The sequence below is a fragment of the Camponotus vicinus genome, unplaced genomic scaffold, assembly GCF_025532165.1.
Source record: "Camponotus vicinus isolate PSW18456_S1 unplaced genomic scaffold, iyCamVici1.0 SCAF_8, whole genome shotgun sequence".
Taxonomy (NCBI): domain Eukaryota; kingdom Metazoa; phylum Arthropoda; class Insecta; order Hymenoptera; family Formicidae; genus Camponotus; species Camponotus vicinus.
In genome coordinates this window covers 10504830-10529576 of record NW_028141980.1, presented here as the reverse complement: position 1 = coordinate 10529576, position 24747 = coordinate 10504830, and the positions used below count along the sequence as shown (strand labels likewise).

Genomic DNA, 24747 nt, shown 5'->3' with positions numbered 1-24747 from the left:
AAACGTTCCGATTGTGTCCAGGAGGAGAGCAGTCCACTAGCTGCTCGCTCTCCGAGGCCTTTTTCTCGTCGCGACTCGACGGACGGGTCGAGAGAGCGTTTATGTTGTTGTCGTCCTTGGTAGCCACGCAAGCCTCGCCGCCGGAAGATCGTCGATTCCTCTCGCGACCGCGTACGAAAAATCTGCGTGCTATCTTAATTTCGCTTTTTTGCCACGTTCGCGGAAACCCCGGGGGAATCTCGTTCATTGTCTCGCATATTCAGGTTCTTATTCTCTCTTTTCGACGACTTGTATCTGAGAAGCGTTGCGATTCCCGATTACATAATTAGAATGCGATTGTAATTCTAATTATCATAATGTGAACTCGAGCTCCTTATGCGATTTTTGCATTACTTCCAATAAAAAGCTTTTGCATTTCGCGATATATGGCTTTGCAGTTGTTACATGAAGACGACGACGCACGCGGAAATTTCTTGCGGCGATTCGTATGTTCTTTTTTTATGTGCGTCGAGTGTGTGCACACGACGGAGAATAGAGCCACCGGCATCGGCACCGCACACATTTGAGATGGAGAGAGGTAACGAGATAGAGAAACCGACGATGCCTGGAAAGCGTTTAACGCAACCGATATATTAGCTATTGGTCACGACATTGTCTACCGTTACATACGCTGTCGACATCACGTGGGGGGTGAAGGGGAGGCAGAGGACCACACGTATATAATCTTCCTACTTTTCTCTTACTCGTTTCTCGGCTGATTCTCACGCTGGTAACCCACTCGTCGTCGGTCGCTACGTCGGCGTATCGCCCCTGGCTATGTACCAAGATGAAACTCTCAGGAATGAGGGTATTCCACTTTTTTTCTTTTTTTTTCTTTTTTCTTTTTTGAGAATGTAGTTGTGCAGCAGCCTCGGTCATCATATTAACCCTTTTAACCGAAGCGACGCGTCTTACGCGTGGGATTTACTTTTCCCTGCGTTTTCGATCTAACGCTGCCTAACTTTTTTTCTGATGTTTCTTCACGAATATTTGTATTTTTTTTTTATTGAAATATTATGACATCCACAAAATGAAGACAATTAAATTTAAGAAATATAAAAAAAGCATTCTTCTCTCGAATTAAACATTATTTATCTTCTTATATTTCTCCCTTATATTATAATAATATTATTATACATAATGATAATATTTTTTTACACGAGCTAGAAATAATTTTGATCATCTTTCACTTCAGGAAACCCCAACGACAAGGTCCTGTTCGCCAGGTGTCGGTCGATGCCCGGCCGTCTCGAGAGGCGACACTCGTTACGGCTCTGGGGCTCGGCCAGACGTTTGCACAGAAGTGGAAGTTCGCGGTCCTTGCCGCGAAGACCCGAAAGGAGCGATACGTCCTCCAGCGCGGAATACGCCAGCACGGACAGTGCACCTCACAGTCCAACCAGTAAGTCTGATCGGGGAAGGGATTGCGTGGTGATGGGTGACCGCTTTAAATTACAAGCGAATCGGTTTAAAAATGCTCTTTAAAGCTGTTCTTTCAAAAATGGAATTTTGCGAGGAAGCTGTTGTATATGTATATAAAAATTCGAGCAGTTAAATCGATTCGCAAGAGAGACTTTTATTCGTCGCATTATGTGTTGGACGGTTTTTTATTAAATTTCTTTGCGACTAATAATTAGCCTAATATAGTGAAATAATTACAAGCAGATGTTATGCGAATGTTGTGAGGTGTTTCGTGTACATAGATCGTATATAATAACCAAAATCAAAGCTTTTTAGTCACCCTATAGCTGGCAAGCCCTTCCTTGATCCTCATTATCTTCTAACGAAGCGCAACAAATCCAAATCCCTTCCTCAAGGCTTTTCTGGGATTTTTTCAGAGAAGATAGGCCTGCTCTCCAGGCTCTTTCGGCGGAGCACACGGAGGAAGGGCACACCGTTAATGGGCACTTTCAGTGCTCAGTATCCCCCCACTGAGTGGTTTAATCCGCGCGTTGTGCATTTGCACAGCGTTGCCACGCAGACAAGGGCCGCCAGCCCTTCGGTAAGTCGCATTCAAGTATTTCCTCCGACAAGAACTAGTGAAATAAAACTTCTTACATAGTACTTCTCTAACGCCGCAAGGCTAATTAACCGGTTCCCCCGGACAGTTAATGAAAAATCTTGAGGCAACATATTCTAAGCTATTAATAGTATCGATGATAATATTGGAAACACCGAAAAGTTCAAATAATTAAGTTAAAATGAAGGCGATTAATTGCCAGAAGTAGATAATTTTCAAAGAATGTTAAAAAGGTCAAATTGATCGAATGAACTTGTTTCCAGATGATGGAAGGTCTCGACCAGTCGCAGGCCAGTTTTCAAGTGTGGGACGATTCGAGCTCGGTGCGATCAGCAACTCTGCCGAGGCGGCATCGGCGTCAAGCCAGCGGTGACTCCTCGAGCTTGTTGGCCAACTCGACGCCAAGGAGTTCTCGAAGGCATCGGTCACCGTGTTCTACTCTACCGAGATCTAAATGTTCCAGCCTGAGCAGATGCACGTCCAGAGCATCCGTTTTACCGCCTAGCACTACTAACCAGGAGGTCTATCAAGTGCGCAATCAGGCGCAGAATGATAAAAATTCATCCAACTCATCGCCCAGCAGAAGCGGCGGCAGCTCGGGTTCGGTTAGAATGATGAATGCGAGTTCAGCTAAGACGAATACGTTGGGCAGGTCCAATACTAGGCAATCCAACTCTAGAAGGCCAAGTCACGACTTTAGCAACGGCACTAAATCAGCTAATAGTTCTCCACAACACAAGGTAAATTTAATTTCATTCTAAACATTTATAGCAATATCTTTGCATATATTTTTCTTTAAAAAAAGATTTATAAATGTTTCTATATCATTTATTTAAGAAAAATCTTAAATTTGTAGTAGTAAAATTTTATTCTTGAGATTGTATTTATATCTTTGCATTGTTAATTTTTTATTTTTATTATGTGTGAATAATGAAAATTTTATTCTCAAGGTATTGCAAAAAACTTCATCGGGTCACTCGTCTCACTCTAGTGGCAAGTCAGTGTCTAGCACAAAACTGACTTGCTCGCCATTGAAAACGGCCACGCTATCGACGAAATCGTCACCGCTCAAAGTCGTTCAGCAAGGTTCGCTGACTCCTCTGCAAGAGGCACAGAACTCGATAACTCTTCAGGTGTCCACTAATCTGAGTCCGTCGTCGCAGGAGCAACGGACGATACAGAATAGCGTGACGCTGGCTTCTAACACAACTAGCACGACGACCATTTCCGGCTCGCCTGGCACGAAGATCTATGTTCAACAAAACAACTCACCGATGAGGTCCGTGATCACTTTCGAGAACGGCACGGTAAAGACGAAGATTGCTGAGAAGGAAATAATCGATTGCAAGGAAAAGCAGGAGAGAGAACTGGTAGCCGAGAAAGCGTACAAGACTCGGGTGGATGAGGAAAAGCTTTTCAAATCGAAGCTAGATGACGAGAAGCTGAACAAATGTTCGATCAAGGCCGAGCGCCCATCGTCACTCTATGCACCAAAGGAGCTCAAGACGAGTCTTCTATCAGAATCCGACAAGGAAAATAAGCCGAAGATCGAGGAAGAAGTGCCTAACAAGTTGAAATTGACGAACCGCCTGAACAATAGTCAGGCTCATCTGATGGATGGCTCTACCAACAACGTCGACAAGAATTCTTTAGTGCACGAAGCCGCTGCCTTGTCCACCACGAAGAACACTAACGACGCAATGAACAACTCCCGTAAACTCAGCTTGTCGCTATCGAAGGACGCGCTGAGCTATCGTAATCTATTGCATCCTGGTTCGAAGAATAACATTGCCTCGAATCCACCGTCGCCCACGAAGTCGTACGACGGTTTCGGTGGCTCTTTCAACGATGTTTATATCGAAAATCTGGAGACAGTAAAGCAACAACGGGCTCCGCAAGGTTCCGAGCCTAATCTGGAGAAGACCATGAGCCGAGGTTCTGATTTGCATTCTTATCCCAGTCTTAGTGACATGCAGGTTCAGTTCACCAGCTTGGCGGCGCAGAAAATCCTCAAAGGCTGTCCGATTAACAGCGTGGATACTCTGGTGGAAGTGAACATGGCAGCAGCCGATAAGCCTAACAATTGCGACGTCACCGTTCATACGGATTTCGGCCTCGTTTGAAATTTTATCGTTGATTAATGTTACAAATGAAGACAAAGAACTGCCGATCCTTGCACCTCACTTTGGCATATTCCATCCATGAAAAATAATGTGTCTCGAAGCGAACAATATCGAAGAATAAATGCCACTAACGCGCCTTGCTACGTTAGGATAGAGTTATTTTTTTTTTAATAAAAAGACTATACAGCTTGCGTAAGAATGTTATACACGGAACACGCGTAACAGTTACCAGTAATCTGTCATTTATAGATATCTCTCTTCTGTTTCTTAACAAGCGTCCACGTTTTCGAATAATCGCTGTGCCAATCCAATTTGTATTATTACAACAAATATTGTTATAAGAAAAACCATATCAATCTAAAACGCAACCAAGTTTTTAACTTTGCTTGTCTTAATAAAGACTGTTTTTTAAAATGTTATTTTTAAATAATTTGTTCTAAATAATTTTTAGATAATTATTCATACATATATACCACTCTCTCTCTGATATATTACTGAATTTTACAAATATTGAATTTTTAAAATTAAATTATCATATATAATTTTTATAATTAAATAATATGAAAAAGATATAACTATTAAAGACGCAAATTTTTTTCAATTCATTATTAAGACAAGTGGTTATCATTCATTCCGTATTTTGTAACTTCAAAGATCGCAAAGATAATGCAAGATGGGTTTAGGTTTTGGAAACTTGAGTATACATATATTTTATTAATTCTTTTCAAATTTCGAAGTATACGCATTACTTCAAGAGATATGCTTGGTGGTTTTGCATCGCTTTACTCTAGTTAAAGCGATTTGTCAAAGCAATATCTTATATGCAACAGTTACATGCGATTTACAAATGAAGAAATTCTTTCACGAAAAAATGAACATTTTTCCGAATTAAAACACTGCCATTTTATACATATATATTGAAGACATATTTAATATTAATTATCTTACTTGCAATATAGCGATAAAAACAATTTCAACAGGTTGTGATAGTAAAAAATCTGCGAATGGTACAGCGAAATTTTACATATAGCGAGATTCTCGATAAAACAATAATTTTTCGAACAACAATGTTGCAAATAAAGCGGGGAACAACGCCTTTTATTAGCCGTGCATTATTGGGCACGTTATTAAGCGCACGTAATTAATAAATTAATCGAAATGCCGTCCCCAAGAGTTCTGTAATACAGCAAGGAAAAAAACCACGAGAGTTGTAACTCTCGCTATGATAACGCACAGCGAAGATTTGATATATCACAAGTATACATATATTATACATAGTGTAGAAAAAGGGTTTCCTCTTGAAACGCAGCCGGTACCATTCGCAATTAGTGCAATCATAAATCTATAAGTGCCAAAACTTATCGTAGTACTTAATAAAACAACCGCCTTAATTAATTCTCACGGCGATTTTGCGACATCCGTCGACGATTTTGTAAAGACGCAAATAAATCGCGAGAAGAAAGAAAGTAATGAAAAGCGTAAACCGTAGTGTTAAATATGGTAGGCAATTAAATAAGTATGGGAGATAAAAGAAAAAGAGGAAAAAGAGACACGTGTCTGCTTTGTACATTTCATACTCCGTATCGCAAATTAACCGATCGGTGATGGATTCAGAATTATCGTCCACCCTATTTCAATTATGAAGACGTCGACTTTCTATTTTTATAATTTCTCAAGCCCTTGAATCGCTTAGTGTTATATAAATACTTAATATTACAATTTATCAATTAAGGATTAATTAATTTGTTGCAATTTATTTATTATTAAAAAATTGTTATTCATAAGAATTCAGTTGATTAATTCATTTAGTTAATTATATATATAAATAAAATATAAATACATACGCATATATAAATAAATTTTTTAATATAATTTTAATATAAATGGCTGCAAAGAAATTAATTTAAAATTGAAATAATTTCACAAAAATAGAAAATATTGAAAATGCAAAATGTACAATTTATTTTCAAAGATAAGAAAATTTTATTTTTGTCAAAAAGTCGGCGTCTATGAATAGAGGAACGGTTTTCGAATCTTCGCCTCTTATTTCTTATCAAAACTAACTTGTAGAAGATCATTGTATAATCTTACGACTCATTATAACAACGAAAAAAAATATATATATGAATAATAAAGAATAAACAAGACATTTATTATTTTATTGTTAATGCATAGACTCACCAAAACATTTTGAAATTCAGCTTCGTTTAGTCGCACTCGTTACACTTATCAGATGCCCGGCACCTCGAGAAGCTTCCCAAGATTCAGGAAATTATCAGATTCTGAAAATTAACAAAATACATATTACAGATTGTAAAGAATTGATTCCTTTAACGTATAAAGACAGTACATTCCAATTACCTTTGATTACTTTTAGATATTAATCAATAAACGCAGAAGTTTTTTTCCGTTTGTATCGCGCACGCAAAATCACACACACTACTAAAAACGAAAGATAAACATTCAAATTGTAACTGTAAAAAAATGGCAGCATCGAAAGGCGCGTTCTCATAAAACATAGAAATTTCCTAGCGAATAGCCAATGAAATCGCCCATCAGAGTCGACGATTGGACAATCCCAGAATATCCCTATGTTTTTACCGTTATATTTACAAGTCTTTGCGTTGGCACTCCTGGAGGCTTCGTTAACTAGCGAAGAGTGTAAAAAGATGCGGAAGATGGATGCAGTTAAATTTTGACAATATTTTGTAAGTGTCAATTTTATCAAGCAGAACTATCGAGGAATATTCGTTGTAAAAGACCGTTTTATTAACGATTTCTCACGACAATATATATACTTGTGATTTTTGACATTTTTAGTGAAAAAAATCCCGATAATACGCTGCTTTGTGGACTTGTCGCGATTGACCGCGCGTTTTTCCCTCAGATATGAATTTTGTTGTTAGACGCATTAAAACGTAGGGAGCACCGAGATGATGCACAGAAGGGGTGGTAAGCGGATCCGGATGGACGATCCGGTGCCGCCGGAGTACGAGACGCCGATGACACCTATGACTCCGATGAATGACAATTCCGGCGGAGACGCAAACGACTCTTACAATGCTTACACGCCATATCAGGCGTCTCAGACGCCGCTACACAATCCCACGTAAGCATCTAGTTTTGGAGTCACCCCTATAAAAACGATGTAATCCTATTGAGCATGTAATATACTGTTGTACATTTGTAGTCCAGAACATTATTCTTCCGAGAGCTACAGTTCACCAGGCACATCTCAACAGCAGTATCAGGAACAGAGCAATTTTGACAATCAGACGCAGTTTGAAGCCCCTATGACACCTGCCACTTCCAACATGAGAATCACAAGAAACACACGTGCCAGAATGCGTGGTGCATATGAATATATTTTGTATATATAAGATGTGGGGAAAATATTACGTCGAATAAAAAATTGTAATGTTTGACTTTAAAGGAGGTGTGGTGCAACAACCCAAGTATAAAGAGATCGATACAGATTATACTCCATCCTCCAGCAGCAGAGGAAGAGGTGGGGGACGAGGACGTGGCAAAAGGGCACATCATTCGCACAGTCTGGAAGATGAAGCTAGTCTTTACTATGTTATTAGGAATAATCGATCTTCACTTACTGTAAGTGACTTAATTATGATCAATATAAAATCAATTGCATAGGAATGTTCATATATTTTAACTTTTCATAATATACACAAATATTGTTGCAGACTATTGTTGATGACTGGATAGAAAAATACAAGAGTAACAGAGAAAACGCATTGCTTATGCTTATGCAATTTTTCATCAATGCAAGTGGTTGCAAAGGTCGTATCACTTCCGAGATGCAACTAACTATGGAACATGTAGCAATTATTCGCAAAATGACTGAAGAATTTGATGAAGTATGTTTACTAAATCATAATATATGATATATTATAATATTTTAATTGCATTTGATTGTATTTTTTTCGCAGGAAAGTGGCGAATATCCATTGATAATGACTGGACAACAGTGGAAGAAGTTTCGTGCAAATTTCTGTGAATTTGTTCAAATTCTTGTCCGTCAATGTCAATATTCTATCATCTATGACCAGTTTCTAATGGATAATGTTATTTCTTTACTAACTGGACTCTCAGATTCCCAAGTGAGAGCATTTAGGCATACTGCAACTCTTGCAGGTAAATCTCAAACAACCATATATTTACAATTTGTGAACAGAATATACATTAACAGAACAATTTAATTTGTAGCCATGAAATTAATGACAGCTCTAGTAGATGTTGCTTTGACTGTATCTATAAATTTGGACAATACACAGCGTCAATACGAAGCGGAAAGACAAAAGGCCCGAGAAAAAAGAGCAGCGGACAGATTAGAATCCTTGATGGCGAAACGAAAAGAGTTGGAAGAGAATATGGACGAAATAAAAAATATGCTTACATATATGTTCAAGTCTGTTTTCGTTCATAGATATAGGGATACTTTGCCGGAAATACGCGCGATTTGTATGGCGGAAATCGGAGTCTGGATGAAGAAGTTTCATCAAAATTTCTTAGATGATTCATATTTGAAATATATTGGTACGATAAATTTTTATTACTTTACATATATTAAAATAAAAAAAAATATATATATATATATATATATTTTTTTTTTTTTTTCACATTCGATATAATTTTCAGGTTGGACTTTGCATGATAAAGTCGGAGAAGTTAGGCTCAAATGTCTGCAAGCATTGCAACCGCTATACGCTTCGGAGGAACTAAAAACGAAACTTGAATTGTTCACAAGCAAGTTTAAAGATAGAATTGTCGCGATGACATTGGATAAAGAGTACGATGTAGCGGTACAAGCTGTGAAGTTGGTTATCTCCATTTTAAAGCATCACAGGGAAATTCTCACTGATAAAGACTGTGAACATGTGTATGAACTTGTTTATTCGTCGCATCGCGCGGTTGCACAAGCAGCCGGGGAATTTCTGAACGAACGTTTATTCCGCCCGGAAAACGAAGCCGTAGTAGATGTTAAGACTCGACGCGGCAAGAAACGATTACCAAATACGCCTTTTATACGTGATCTTGTTCTATTCTTCATCGAATCCGAATTGCATGAGCATGGAGCGTACTTAGTTGACTCCCTGATCGAAACTAATCAAATGATGAAAGATTGGGAGTGTATGACAGATCTCTTGCTGGAGGAGGCTGGTCCTGATGAAGAAGCATTGGATAATCAGAAGGAAACATCCCTTATCGAATTAATGGTATGCTGTATAAAGCAAGCTGCTACGGGCGAAGCACCCGTCGGTCGCGGACCCACTCGAAAAATTCTATCAGTGAAAGAAATTAAACAAGTTCACGATGATAAGCAAAAACTAACGGAACATTTTATTCAAACACTACCACTGTTACTTGACAAGTACAGAGCTGATCCTGAAAAATTGGCAAACTTGCTGGCAATTCCACAATATTTTGATTTGGATATTTATACAAAAAGTAGACAGGAGATAAACTTGGATTCTTTATTAAGTAAAATCCAAGCGATTGTTGAAAAAATGCACGATAACGACGTTTTAGATACGGCAGCTAAAACTTTAGAACATATGTGTGTAGAAGGTCATGCTATTTTCACAAGGTATATACATATATATTTTTATTATTTTCTCATAAATTAGACATGATATTTATATAAAAAAAAACATTAATTTATTTTTTCATGATGTAGATGTAATGTCGCTCGTTCCACTTTGATTGATTCCATCGTAAATAAATATAAAGAGGCGATCGATGAGTATAGAAATTTGATTGAAGGCGATGAGGAGCCAGATGAAGATGAAATATTTAATGTTGTTCAATCGCTCAAAAAAGTTTCTATATTTTATTCTTGCCACAATATGAATCCATGGGGCATATGGGACTCGCTATACAAAGACATAGAGGATGCAAAGGATCCTGCAAAGTACTTTTTTTATAATTATACTATTTTATTCTATATAAAATTATATATATTAATTCAAAACATATCATATATATTAATTCAAAACATATCAATATAAATCAAATTGTCCGTACAGGAGTTTACCATCAACTGCAGTTAAATACTGTATAAGCGCATGCTTCTTTGCCATTTTATGGGGCCAAAATCATTTGATGGAAGCTGTAGATTCGGGCAGTCACGGTGAAGACGAATGTCGGCAATTGAAGGAACGATTGCATTCGTTTATGGGTTCAATGCGTCATTTTGTCAACAGCGATACGGTAATTATATTTCTTTTTAATAATTCAAGAAAATGATTAATGTCTCTCATAAATAAAATACTTACATATTTAATATTAAATAGCCTTCACCGCCGATCTTGAGGGAAGACGCGTATAATACTATATGTGACTTATTAGTAATATTCTGCAATCAACTCTCTACGCATACTAATCCTCTGATGCATCAATTAGTATATGAACCTGATCAAGCAATGCAAAACATGCTCAATAGATTTATACAAGAGTACGTCTTCTTTGAAGAGGAAGATGGTAAGTAAATATTCTAATATGTGCATTAAATAAATTTTTATTGGTTTATAATTTATATAATACAATGAATTTCTTTCATAGACGAACATGATGAACATTCTAAAATCGAGGAACTGCATAAAAGAAGAAATTTCTTAGCCGGCTACTGCAAATTGATTGTCTATAATATGATTCCCACAAAGGCTGCGGCTGATGTATTTAAACATTACGTTAAATATTATAATGACTATGGCGATATTATTAAAACCACATTAGGCAAAGCAAGAGACATCAATAAAACAAATTGCGCGTTGACAATGCAACAAAGCTTAAATATTTTGTACAACGAAATAGTGGCTGAGAAAGGCAAAGTGAACAGAAATAGTGAAGAATTCACCGCAATTAAGGTATGTAATTATCATTATACAATTTTATATACAATGAAACAAAATGTATTAAAACTTGTGAAATCTTTTAATTATTTCTAGGAACTTGCGAAGCGATTTGCCTTGTCGTTCGGCTTGGATGCAGTGAAAAATCGCGAAGCCATTACCGCCTTGCATCGTGCGGGTGTGTTGTTCGCCATTACTCCACCAGACGGTATCGAACAGGATCCTACAGGTCCACCACCGAATTTACCATTCCTCGAGATATTGTCAGAATTTACGAATAAGCTTCTTAAATTGGATAAACGTGTTGTGTAAGTATTTATTACTTGAAATTGAATGTGTAATACTTTTTTTAAAATATTTCTTCATATTTATTATGTTATTGCAGACTCAATTTTCTGGATAGACGATTACAAGCTGGAATGCCGTCTTCACGGGGAGAAGATTGGCAGCCTTTACTCTTATACAGAAATAGTTTACTACATGGCGAAACTGATCAAGTTCCAGTGACCAGTAAACGAGCTTACACGAGGCGCAAGAAGGATCACTTGGCTGGTAAGAGATGGTTTCACTATGATTATCTTGATGGAAAATATTCTTAATATATAAATGTTTGAATGCAATTGTTTATTTTTCAGAATTAAATAAAGAAATGATTAATTGGCAAATTTATTGTAATTTTAAAACTATATAAATGTATATTAATTTTTTTATTTTTTTCTTGTTAAACTAAAATTATTTTGATAGACGTTATAGATTCAGATTTTAACTCAAACATTAATAATGTGAAAATAAACATTAATAACTATAGAAGCATGTGAATGCATTTATAATTAAAAATTTATTAAAATTTAAGTATTAATTTCAAGTCATCAAACTCATTTACCATTTAAATGATTTTATTTCTTTTGCAGAGGAAGAGGAAGCTGATGAACCTGATGAAGGTTCTGATCATGAGTTTGCAGGGTGAGTTAGGTGTACCCGAATAGAATATGATATATATAATTATTTTATTCTGTCAAATTTATCATTAGTACAAATTCAACTGTAATTGCAAGTAACTGTTACATATAACTCGATAACACAAAGAAAAATCAGCAATGACTGATACTTAATTGCGTTCGATTATCATCGCATTATAAAAACTAAATGCTTGTCTTTACTTGCTTTTGCAATGTGTGTAAACTATGCTACATAGATAATACGTACCATTTGTAAAACTAGAAACGCAGATACAGTTTCTGCACATATGAATGTGTTTCTTCTCTTACTATTGCTATGAGATGTTAATGTTGCTTGCAAAATGTAGATCTGTAGAAGTAGAATGGTAGTAGTTTTATACTAATAATTTTTTCATTTTACTGCCATTTTTCATTAATGCTTTATTAATACTTTTCATTACTTATGATTTATTTATGATATAATTTTAATATTATATTAAGATATATTATGATGCTGTAAAATGAATTTATGGAAAAATTAACTAGGATCTAACACAATAAGTCGAGCATGTGGTTAAACTTAATTAACCACTTTGATATGCATTAAAATACGATTAAATTATTGTAATTTTACAGTTTTTGAATATTTAAAATTTAAGTAACACTACATATATGATTAAATACTATAATTTACACTCTTCTTTCAAGAAAGATACCTGCGATCTCACTTTTTGCAGTAAAACTGCATGCATGTGCTTAATTTATAAATATCACTTTTTAAACATTTATATATACATATATAAATATAGTGCAGAAATTGTATCTGTGCTGTGTTTGCATGAGTAGTAATTTTAATCGCTTGTTACAAGTGATTCAATCATTATAAAAGTTAAAGAATATATTTTTAAAGAAATATCTTTCAAATGTATTTCTAAAAATGTATATGTAAGGGGCAAAAATTGTACAAGATATTCTTAATGTAATTTACTATACTTGGTGCCTCTTTTTTAATAACAAATCAATTCAAACTAGAATAAGAAATTACTAAGGGATATATAATGTTGGATCATATTTTTGAAACAAATGAAAAAGATCGTGCATAGAGAACGATGTGTGTATATTATCGAGTGATTAAACTCAAATAAGCTTAAAACTTTGTATTCTCTTTATATATTAATAATATAAATTGGTGATAGATATGTGAATAAATATGTGGGATTACTTGAAATAAGACCTTCTACTCCTAGCGCTCCTCTAAATCCTATTTTATCAGAAAAAATTATAAAAATATTTTATCACTAAAAATTATCAGAAAAGCGCGATACACAAACTTTTTTTATCAATCATGAATATAATATAAAAAATATAAGAAGATTAATGATTTTGTTTTTCATATTTCCTAAAATTAATAATGCTAACATTTTCCTTTCCATGACACGCCGTTCTCTATACCCATCACTCTTCACAGTAATGTGTATATCGTTATTCATCTTTACATTTGATATTATTATATCGATTTTAACATTTTATTCTCATCTAAAGAATGATATAATAATTTAAAAGGTATAGGTGCATATGTGGATAAATTTGAATACCGGCTTGTGCAAATTGATTATACATATATATATGTAATAATCTTTTAAGACATTTTTGTCCCTTTATCTCTTTAATCAGATCATAAATTTCTATAGCAATAATTGTACTCTCACCTGAAAATGGACGTTTTCACATTTCAGCAAGCAAAAAAAAAAGCGTTCGCGGAAGAATCAGTGAGTAATTTATCCTTTTTTATTTAATATTATTTTGTAAATTAGATATATAAAAAATAGCAATATATAATATATACTAATTAAAATATTGATTATGTTTAAATGCACCTAATAAGTATTAATATAATTTTATTTCAGATTGCCAGTTAATAAAGTAGTGATAACACGTGGACCTAGAACAAACACTTTCTATGAGAATAATGACACTGTACAAATGCAAACATCTCCTTCTGCAATCGTAGAGGATACAGCGACGAGTCCTTTGCAAGATCTCGATAGCAGATTTAAAGCATTGCAAACACAATCGTCACGACCGTAAGTATGGAAAGAACAAGTTCATTCTATTATATATTATCTATTGTGAAATTATACAATAAATAAAACATAATTTTGTATAGACGAAGAAATCAAGAGCATGTGGAGCATAGGGAGTTGCGAAGAACTTCTAGGAACTCGGGCAGATATGTCGAGGGGCAATATATGGTAAATAATTTATGTAATATTGCAATTTTAAACTGTCGTAAATTACATTATGTGTGTTATGTTAATTATATATAAATTTAAAATAACATTGTTACAGGAATCTGATTCTGAGTAAGAAAACATAGTCCATAAAAGCTTTACTTCTTAAATTTAGACAACTGGATTGTGATATGTGTTCAGGTATGTCATTTGAGAGAATTATAAAGACATACTTAACTATATGGATGACATAGAAAAGCTTTCAAAAAGCGAATATTAATACATTATTTTATACTATTATGTGATCATATATAAACAAAATTTAGTTTTTCTGTCAGATTGAATTTATTTTGCTATACGTTACATATAAATGTATTTCAAAGTGAATACATTATTATATAATAACATATAATCGTATATAAACAAAATTTAGTTCTTCTCTAGTTTCAGATTAAATTTATTATATGTTACATATAAATGTATTTCAAAGTAAATATTAATGTATTTCAAAGTAAATACATTATTATATAATAGCATATGATCATATATAATAAACAAAATTTGGTTTTTCTATCAGATTGAATTTATTATATGTTACATATAAATGTATTTCAAAGTAAATATTAATGTATTTCAAAGTGAATACATTATTATATAATAACATATGATCATATATAAACACAATTTAGTTTTTCTGTCAGATTGAATTTATTATATGTTACATATAAATGTATTTCAAAGTAAATATTAATGTATTTCAAAGTGAATACATTTTTATATAATAGCATACGATCATATATAATAAACAAAATTTGGTTTTTCTATCAGATTGAATTTATTATATGTTACATATAAATGTATTTCAAAGTAAATATTAATGTATTTCAAAGTGAATACATTATTATATAATAACATATGATCATATATAAACAAAATTTAGTTTTTCTGTCAGATTGAATTTATTTTACTATACGTTACATATAAATGTATTTCAAAGTGAATACATTATATAATAACATATGATCATATATAAACAAAATTTAGTTTTCCTGTCAAATTGAATTTATTTTATTATACGTTACATAAATGTATTTCAAAGTGAATACATTTTTATATAATAGCTTATGATCATATATAAACAAAATTTAGTTTTCCTGTCAAATTGAATTTATTTTATTATACGTTACATAAATGTATTTCAAAGTGAATACATTTTTATATAATAGCATATGATCATATATGATTAACAAAATTTAGTTTTTCTGTCAGATTGAATTTATTATATGTTACATATAAATGTATTTCAAAGTAAATATTAATGTTATTATCTATAAGAAAAATTTTTTAACATGTGAAATTTGACTTTTGTGAAATTAACTTTTTCATTATATATTCATTATGTTACAAATAATATAGTATATATATATATATATATATATATATATATATATATATATATATATATATATATATATATTCCAATATACAATGTATATGTATGCCATAAAAGCGTTTCTGGATTTAGACAAATGTATTGTGATATGTATTCATAAAACATGGCACAGGAAAGTTTCCAGAGAGCAGATATTGACAAATTATTATAATAGAGATCAGCGTTATTATATATAAACGAAATTTTTCAATTTTCTATGAGTTTGGGTTTATTTCATTACATATTAGACAAAAATAACATGCAATATATGTATTTCATTCTTATGTAAAAATGATTGCTTTAGAACAATTTTTTAAATCTTTTTATTTCGACTATTTAGTAATCTTATTTCTAAATAAACGAATATAAGGGGCGGCGTGTGGCTGAGGTCGACAAGGTACTTGCCTGCCCCAATCCTCTTCCTTTCCCCTTCCTTATCTAGTAAAACATGTTAACAATTATATGTTTGACATAATTGTAAAAGCGATGGATTCGGCAAATCAGAAATAATCCCATTATAAAAGGTTCTTGAACCTTTTTTCACATAGATTAAATGGAAAAATTTTAACTGATTTTTTTTACATAGTTTACAATAATGCTTTGTACGTTCAAATAAATTTATAAAATGTTAAATTATTTGTGCGCCACATGCTATTTATTACGTATATGTTATTTATACATTACATGTTATTTATAGAAGATTAAAATAATTTTGTTCATCATCTAACACAGAATGACATTTAGTATTATAAGAAAGAATAAGAGAATGGTTGCAGAGTAAAATTATAATAAATATAATAACAGTAAAAGTAAATTTACAGTAAAGTAAGTAAAATTATAATATATAAGAGTCCTTATTTTTTCTATACATCTATAATATACATATTAAAATACTCTGCATGACTAATTATGAAGGAATTCCGGTCTTATGTTTTAACTTATTCTTTGTACATAATTCGTATGATCATCTATGTATATCTTTGCTTATCTATTCGGCATTCTGATCAGTCCTATGGTAATCGAGATTTACGAAAAAGATTACTGAGTCTGCGTTTGGGCGTGCTAGATACATTCTGTTAAAAAATACATTTAATAAATATAAACTTAATAACTCAATACAAAATTATTTATATTTCTTTGTACTCACTTCATCTTGTCGTTTGGAGAAAATGTTTTTCAATGAATGAGGAGTGGTTGTCGTTCTTTTATCTATATTTCGCTCTCTCAATATACGTGAACTTGGGCTTCTTAATTCGTTACCCTGTTGCAAATTATTAAAAGGGTTTTTAATAATAATAATAGATTGTGTGTATAATGAAAGTATTATAAAAAATTTCAGAAATTTCTTTTATTGGATTTTTGAATGCACAATATGGAAGATAATGACAACATATATATGGAAATGTGTACCTGCAATGATAACCTTCCTCCATTTTTACTTGGAGTTGGAGGACCAGGTTTTTTGTACGATATCTATGACGAACACAACAATTATTACAAAGATTGAACAAGGGACTGTTATATAACATGATAGAAATTTTAATAACACGTTTGATTTTTACCTGAGATTTATCTCTTTTTTTTGCTTTTTGCTCGGGAAGAAGACTTTGGCTAAGACTATCATTAAAATTATCTTCTACTGGAGAACCCATCTATAAAAAAAGCAAAAATAGATGTATATATAATGAGAACATGTAAAACATTAAAGTGAAAATTAACAAAACATTCAATGCATAGATATGATAAAGATATAGCATAATTACACATTAAGAAGCAATTTACTTTAATCTCTTCTTCAGTCAACGTTGAAGGAAGAAATTGCATTTCTGCTGGATAAGATGATTTTAAATGAGGCTTGCAGAGAGAGTTTCTCATTTGTAATACAGACAAACGATTCACATCTGCAATAGGTAAACAGTTACCTCTCTTTATATCAGCTGAAAAAAAAATTGATTTAGATATCGTGAAAAAGTAAATTTAAATTTAACTAACATATTTACATTTGTAATATGTGTGTAAACCATACCTAGATAAACATTATCAAAAATTTCTTCCTCATCCTCCGTTTTAAATACATTTCCCATTGCTTGCATGCTTCTAAGACTATGCCTTCTTTCAAATGTTTCTTCTGTTATTAGTGTTGTTATTTTTTGTGATGTAGTTGTTTTTACATTTTTAGGTGATACCTCTTGTTTCTCTATTCTACAATAGATTAGAATTAATCATTGTTAGAATTTTTTATAAAAAATATATTTTAATAAAATATTCTAATTTGAATGCATACTTGCAAGTTTTGCGCGAAATTGTAGTTATTGGTTGGTTTGCTTCAACTTCCTTCAGTTTGGTTTCTAATTTTTCCACACGTTGTAATGCATCTTGCTTCTGTTGTTGTTCAATTAAGAGTTTTTCTCCCACACTCCAAAGTTGCGAGCTCAGATCGCCAACGTGTGCTTTGTATCTATTGAGTTCTTCTCTTTGTTTCTGACACATCATCTTCATTTGAATCTGTAATTTTTCCTGTATGATCTTTTCATTATCATTCTTCAACTTCATTATTTGCTCATTGTAGGCTATTTTCTAAAATAAATTTAACATTAGTACTGTAAACATGTATTAGAATTTTTGTGAAAAATTTCACAGATATAGATATATGGATATAATTGTATTTACCATGTTTTGTTTCATATCTTCCAATTTCTGTTCGTATGTAGCATGAACTTCTTTTTTTATTCGATTTTCAAATTCTTGCTTTGCAATTTTGCTTGATGCGTCCTTTTCTTCACATAACTGTTGATTTCGTTCTTTTAAACATCTCAATTCATCCTTCAGAGATTGCACTTCTACCAAGTTAACTTCCATTGACGCTGATTTTAGCTTCTTTATCTCCATTCTAAGATCGTCGATATTCTTCTCTAATTTCACATTTCTCAAACGCGTAGCATCCACTTTATTTTTTAGATCCCTTTTTTCGTTTGTCAGTTGATTAATTTGATTTTGTAGTTTCTTTTCTACTTCCGCTTGATTCTTGATTTCGCCAGATTTTAAACTATTTTCATAAAAAATGGCCAAAGCTGTGAAAGAGTCTATTTCTTCATCATACTTCAATACATTGGTTTGCAATGTTTGATGCTTTTCCACCGCTATATCAATTATCATTTTCTCGTCGGCAAATAGATCTTCTTTTACACTTGTCAATGCATCGAGACATTCCTTTTCATGTATTGAACATAAGTAAGTATCATGTAATTGTTGCTCTGTCCATAAAAATTTCTTCCATAAAATATCGAATACAGATGTAATGTTTTCTAAATAGGCGATTTGATATTTCGACAACGTATTTTCGAGACTTGTCTTTTTAAATTGCAATTGTTTGAATTCGTCGCAAATAAAGCTCTCGATATGAAAAATATGTTGAAACTTTGTCAATATTTCATTCCACCTTTGCTTGGATGATGTTAAAACAATATATAAATCGTTCTGTGAAATAATTATTTTTTGCAAAAAATCTTTTAAAGATTCCTTATTTTTTATGAGATTTTTAATATAACTATTCCGTTTCTGCGCTATTATTTCCAATTCTCGTACTTTATTTTTTAAACTGTGGACTTCTTCTTTGTCTTTTACATTGTTTTCTATAAGTATTTTTTGCTCTGTTAAGGTTTTATTTAATTCAGCATTTGTGGACGACAAATGCGAGATAACTTTCTGAGATTTATATAATTCACTAAGAGTCATCTTAATAATATTCGAGATATTTACAATTTTATGATCTGTATATGTGTATTTATTCTGAGGTACATGATATAAATCCTGATCGAGAAAATCAAAATCCGAGCATGTTTCCATAATTGTAGAATTCAAGTTCTTGGTTGGATGTTCCAATTCTTGACACAATTTTACAATTTCTACTTGACTTGCATCTATTTGCTTGTAGAGTTCCCTATTTGTTTCAAGCTCTGTATTCACTTCTCTTAGCGTCTCTTGCAATTTTGCTGTAGTCTTGTTTTGATCGTTAATCTGATTTTCTAGAGTCAATAATTTGATTTGGTATTCGCACAATGATAATTTTGCATTTTCGAGTTCTTTATTCAACATTTCCTTGGAGTTATCAAACTGCTCCTGAAGTTCTTCTATATAAAGACACTTTTCTTTCAGAGCTGTTTCCTGAGTTCCTAAAACAGCATCCTGACTAGATCTTACTTCTTGAAGATTAATAATTATTTCTTTCATTTTCTTTTCCATAGCATTTGCTTCATTTGTTAGCTTTACCATTTTGGCTTGGGACGTCAGTAATGCTTCTTCTTTCATTTCTATCTCTTTATTCTTTGTTTTAAGCATTTCTTCATGTGAGTACATCAAATTTTCCTTCTCTGTTTTTAAAGAGGAGACATCCAAAAGTAATTCATGAATTTGTGCTTCTTTCAATTTCATTTGTGTAATTGTATCATTCATTTCTTGTTGTAATAAACTGAGCTTATCGGTAGCATTTTTGAACTCGAATGATATTTTAGCATTTTCTGATTTCAGACTTTCCAAGTTGTCATTTGCTTCAGTTTCCATTGTTTTATATCGTTCTTCTAATGCTTGATTTTTTCTTTTTAAGTCTTGCACAATTTGTTTAGATTCATTTAATTCGTTACAGAGAATTCTTCTCTTTTCTTCCAAATTACTTATTGTTTTTTTACTTTCTAATAAATTTTGTTGCAATCTTGCATTCACTATTTGAATATTTGATAATTCGTCCTTATTGCGATTGAGATTATATTCTAACTTCTCTTTTTCTCCTTGTGTTTTGTTAAAGTTGTATTGCATTTCCTGATAGTTACATTGTAATTTTTTAAAGTTTAATTCAACGTTTTCTTGATATTCAGTAAAACTTTGTCGAGTTTCTTTTTTTATTAATTTTAAATCTTTCTTTACATTCTGAAAAATGTCTTTTAACTGTGTCGTAAGAGAATTTAATTGTAGTTCTCGATTGATTAAATTATTTCTTAGCTCATGTAGATTCAATTCTAAAACAAGTTTCTCATCTCTAATTTTTTTTAAAACTTCAATTTCCTGCGAGTATTTATAAATAATTTCTTTCTGTTCATTTAACAATATATCTTTTTGCTTATTGTTTTCCTCAATATTAGCTAATTCTATAAGATTTTGCTTTTCTTTTTCTTCCAAAGTTGTAATAATTAGTTGTTGTTTAGACAAATTTGTATTTAATTCATCTATTGTCGATTTTAGTTTCTCGATATCATATTTATATGAAACGCACGTTGTATGGCAATTATGTAACAGTGCATCAATGTAATTTATAAGATCATTAAGAGTCAAGTTATCTAAATTGTTAGTTTCTACTTGCATAACTTGATTATTAGAATGTAAAATATCTTTTAAACTTTTATTGCAGTTTTCAATAGAAGATTTAATTAAGTCTCTTTCATCAATAAGTTTATGAATATGTGCAAGATGTTGTGTTATCTCTGATTTTATTTGTATTAAATCAGTGTTTAAATTTGAAGAATTAGTCTTTTCTTCTTCAAGCAATTTATTCAAATTCGTCATGTTTGTTTTTAAATTAATCAATTCTGTATTTAATGCAATATTTGACTGTTCCATTTTAGACAATTCTGTTTCTTTAGATAAAATTGAGCTTTTTAAATCTTCATTTTGTGCAATGAGAGATGTTTTCTCTGTTTGCAAATTCACAATATCTGTATTTGATATTTCTAATTTTTTTTGTACATTATTTAATTCTACTTGTATTTGATCCAATATTTCCACTTTTTTCTGTAAATCTCTATTTGACTCCATTATAGTATTATAATCTTTTGTAAGAGTACCTAATTTTCCATTTAAAGTATCATTCTGAGCCTGTAATATAGCACATTCTTCTTTAGCTTCTTGGAGTTGTATGTCAACTACAGAACTTAGAGCTTCACTGGTATTGAATGATATCCTTAAAGGAAGTGCTAAATCTTCAACTTCAAAACTTTGTTCTGTACCAAAATTTTTGTCCAATTCTTTCATGCGTGTGCGCAATTCTTCATTTTGTATTCTAAGTTCTACCAATTCTCTGTCCTTCACTTCAATTTTCTTTGATAAGGATTTTATAGATTGCTCATGATTTGTAAATTCCTCCATGTAACATTTATGTGTTCTTTTCATACAAGATAGTTCTTTCGATAAAGTATCTTTATCTGTTTCTATTTTAGTAATTTCATCTTGCTGTTTATCTAGTTGGCTTTCCAAATCATTAATGTACTGTTTATAATAATTCTCTTGTGAATCATCTTCCTTTTCCTGTGAAGGTTGAGGTGTACTTGATCTCATTCTTTCTTCTCGTAATACCTTTACTTGCACTGATTTTTCCTCAAGTTGGTTCTGTAACTTCTGTATTTTTTTATTCTGAATCATTATTTCATTCCGTAAGTGTGCATTAACAGATTCTTCTTCTTCTAAACTACGTTTTAAACTTCTCAATTCTCGCATTCGGTCGGTCATAATTTTTTTGCTACGTGTAGAACAAGTGATAGGAGAAAATTTTCCAACAGGTGGTGTTCTACTATTTGCGATTGTTGTATCTTTAATCTCCATAATAATTTCTCTTATAGTTTCTTTGGTAATCTCTCTTTCCAAAGGTAGAACACTTTCTATAAAGGTTTTAATTTTAATTTGTGATTCATGTTTCAAATTATTACACATATTGTACTGTAGAGAATAACCTAATGCAGATAGCTTTCGACATGCATGTATCAATAATAAAGATGCAATATATAAATGTTCTGTGCTATCATCTTTGTTGATTTTAAAACTAGGATATTCAGCTGTAAAAATTGATATAAAAAATGTTATTTCCTAAAGTTATAAATAGTTATATCTATGTTTGTTGCTAATTTTCCAATTTATGAAATTTTTAACTATAGAAATATAAAATCATACACTTAGAAAATTAGGCAATGTAAAAAATATAAAATATATACAAACATATGTATGTTTACCTTCTAAAAATTTGATAATATTTTCTTGATTGTTTTCACAAGTTTTCCAGTTTCTATAACACAATAAATTAAATGATAAATTACATATAAATTATATCCATATGTATTGTAACATTGAATTACATACTTACATTAATTTTAGGAAATTGACATAGAATTCTCCATTTTCTAATTCTGTTATATTTTTTATTGATTCTTTTTGTACTTGTAAACAATCAATCTGTAAAATTAAATTTAATTAAAATAAATAAAATAAAATTTAATTTAATATAAATATTTAGTCAAAGGGTTTATTTTTAAAGAATGTTTCAAATTTTAGATAAAATTGTGAAGCATCTTAATTTATATCAACAACATAAATGTTAATAGATAAAAAACACAAAACAAATAAAGTTATAGGTAGGTAGATAGATAAATAGATAACAGGAAATAAAAAAATTATAATTTGCTTAATTTAATAATTTAAAAAGTTGCAAAAATGGAAGTAAAAGATATAGAAAATTGATCGAATGATAAAAATTAATAAAAGTTTTTACAGCAAGATTTCATACATAATGAAGATGATATATTGTGCGTTAATCATAATTTATCAACCACATGATATACTCGAAATTATTACCCATTCTATGATAATTTTTTCCCACATCTCCATATTTATCGTGCACTATCGTATCTCGTATGCTTACAAAAATTTTAGAATACGCATAGTACGTAAAGATTCCTTTATCGTACTTCGGATATAAAGTTCGTTTGATTTCGAACAACGGATACATCGCAGTCTAGACAATTGGATCGATATAATGTTTCTAGATTGGACCAACTGAGTAATCGTAATTCACTAACATTGTGGCCTCTGACCAATCATTTTCTGTTACTATTTCCGAAAAGTGCAAATATATAAGTGCAAATGATTAGAATTGTTTCGTCAAGTTTGTCAATATTTTTATTTCTAAAAAAATATTGTATTTATCACTTCAGTTTGACAATTTTTGATCGATGCATGATATAATTAATCTCATCAATCAATCAGCCAGAGAGAAAACTGAGAGATGTCATGGCCTGTTTTTAGGTGATCCCTGAAAGCGATATTCCCTCTATGGACATTGAAAACGTGGACATGAACTACAAAGCCATAGTCCATGAATGTTCTCAGAGGGTAATATATAATGTGCACAATTTCTGGTTTTGTTCCGTGCTATGTGCACGAAATGCCGGTAGCACCAGAGTATAACAATCATTAATTTGAAAATAATATATAATATGATAAATAATAATTTTTATAAAAATAATTTTTATAAATTACTTACCAATATGTGTATGTATGTGTGCCCATACGTAGAAATACGTATACGAAGAAAAGTTAAGTGATCCATTGAACGTCGGGAATTCCATCGTAGGAGGGAACGAATCCTGGATCTTCCGAAACTATTCCCGATAGCAATGATTTCAGTATTAAATCAAAGACAATTATCCCTCGTCATTATGTTCAATCCACAAAATTGATATTCACGTCAGAAAACATGTTCTTCCATTACTAAGAAATATATTTTTTTATTGAAAATTAAATGGATATAACCTTTGTTATTAAAATGTGATTACGAACGATTATATTTATAAATAATAAAATACATGCATTATTGGAGTTTGTGTTAAATGTGCGAACACATAATTTGGGGTACCGTCTGCGCGCGCGAGACGAATCGAATCCAATAACAGCAAGATTTTAAAAATTTCAATTCGAATAGTGTTCAAAATAAAATAAATGAAATAATTTTAAATATATAATTAATTCTAGATTACTTATCTAGATTCTTATTCTTGTAACGTTTAAATTAATAATTTTTTTTTCTCTTAATCAATATCTTACTGATATAAGGGTACCCATTCGATTCGTCTCTAAATTTGTAAGTATTCGCACATTTTATGTAACATTCATGTATAATTTCGCGTATATATAATATATCATATTAACAAAAATTATAAAAATATTTTGGATACGTTAATTTGTTCATGTATTTTATTTTACATATATATATAATGATATATGTATCTAAAAACTAATATTCTAAAATGGCGATGGATGTCCAATACCTGCAAATAGTT

The 24747-nt window shown here is 31.6% G+C and overlaps 3 protein-coding genes and 1 long non-coding RNA gene across 13 annotated transcripts in view; 2 read left to right on the top strand and 2 right to left on the bottom strand.

The window, feature by feature from the left end:
* Knockout (Stork-head domain-containing protein knockout) overlaps positions 1–6329 on the top strand; it is an 80925-nt gene extending 74596 nt beyond the window's left edge. For 2 of the 3 annotated variants that reach the window (XM_083106654.1, XM_083106656.1), the window contains exons 5-8: positions 1235–1441; positions 1857–2041; positions 2323–2799; positions 3010–6329. In XM_083106654.1, the coding sequence (XP_082962780.1) occupies positions 1235–1441; positions 1857–2041; positions 2323–2799; positions 3010–4182 (2042 nt within the window). In that variant the 3' untranslated portion in view covers positions 4183–6329. The remainder of the gene's footprint in view (positions 1–1234; positions 1442–1856; positions 2042–2322; positions 2800–3009) is intronic. The other variant, XM_083106657.1, reaches the window with a different exon arrangement.
* The window catches only part of LOC145975905 (uncharacterized), a 53205-nt gene extending 46587 nt beyond the window's left edge, over positions 1–6618 (bottom strand). For all 4 annotated transcript variants that reach the window (XR_014440127.1, XR_014440128.1, XR_014440129.1 and 1 more), the window contains exons 1-2: positions 6544–6618; positions 6364–6464 (exon numbers count right to left, since the gene is read on the bottom strand). This is a non-coding gene — a long non-coding RNA (uncharacterized LOC145975905). The remainder of the gene's footprint in view (positions 1–6363; positions 6465–6543) is intronic.
* Positions 6619–6814: 196 nt separating this feature from the next.
* Positions 6815–14650, top strand: Sa1 (stromal antigen). 3 transcript variants are annotated; one of them, XM_083106084.1, is made up of 19 exons: positions 6815–6890; positions 7089–7291; positions 7373–7533; positions 7616–7791; positions 7884–8057; positions 8130–8334; positions 8407–8736; positions 8839–9787; positions 9878–10111; positions 10227–10410; positions 10494–10680; positions 10762–11066; positions 11148–11359; positions 11437–11603; positions 11963–12014; positions 13726–13758; positions 13897–14073; positions 14157–14241; positions 14339–14649. In XM_083106084.1, exons 2-19 carry the CDS (start codon positions 7116–7118, stop codon positions 14354–14356), a joined length of 3825 nt encoding a protein of 1274 aa, XP_082962210.1. In that variant the 5' UTR covers positions 6815–6890; positions 7089–7115; the 3' UTR covers positions 14357–14649. The 3 variants fall into 3 exon arrangements, with proteins under 3 accessions (XP_082962210.1, XP_082962209.1, XP_082962211.1); XM_083106083.1 differs by having other exon boundaries at positions 6819–6890; positions 7003–7291; XM_083106085.1 differs by lacking the exon at positions 13726–13758 and having other exon boundaries at positions 6819–6890; positions 7003–7291; positions 14339–14650.
* A 1578-nt stretch (positions 14651–16228) lies between these two features.
* On the bottom strand, positions 16229–23452 carry Mud (mushroom body defect). Of its 3 annotated transcripts, XM_083106182.1 has the most exons (12): positions 23264–23451; positions 22776–22864; positions 22645–22697; positions 22369–22470; positions 18323–22296; positions 17937–18229; positions 17679–17854; positions 17435–17589; positions 17215–17304; positions 17063–17125; positions 16800–16913; positions 16229–16725 (listed from the first exon to the last, which is right to left on the bottom strand). In XM_083106182.1, the coding sequence occupies exons 1-12, from the start codon at positions 23294–23296 to the stop codon at positions 16663–16665; spliced, it is 5205 nt and encodes a 1734-aa protein (XP_082962308.1). In that variant the 5' UTR covers positions 23297–23451; the 3' UTR covers positions 16229–16662. The 3 variants fall into 3 exon arrangements, with proteins under 3 accessions (XP_082962308.1, XP_082962306.1, XP_082962307.1); XM_083106180.1 differs by having other exon boundaries at positions 18323–22470; XM_083106181.1 differs by lacking the exon at positions 17063–17125 and having other exon boundaries at positions 18323–22470; positions 23264–23452.
* Between the last annotated feature and the right edge of the window lie 1295 nt (positions 23453–24747).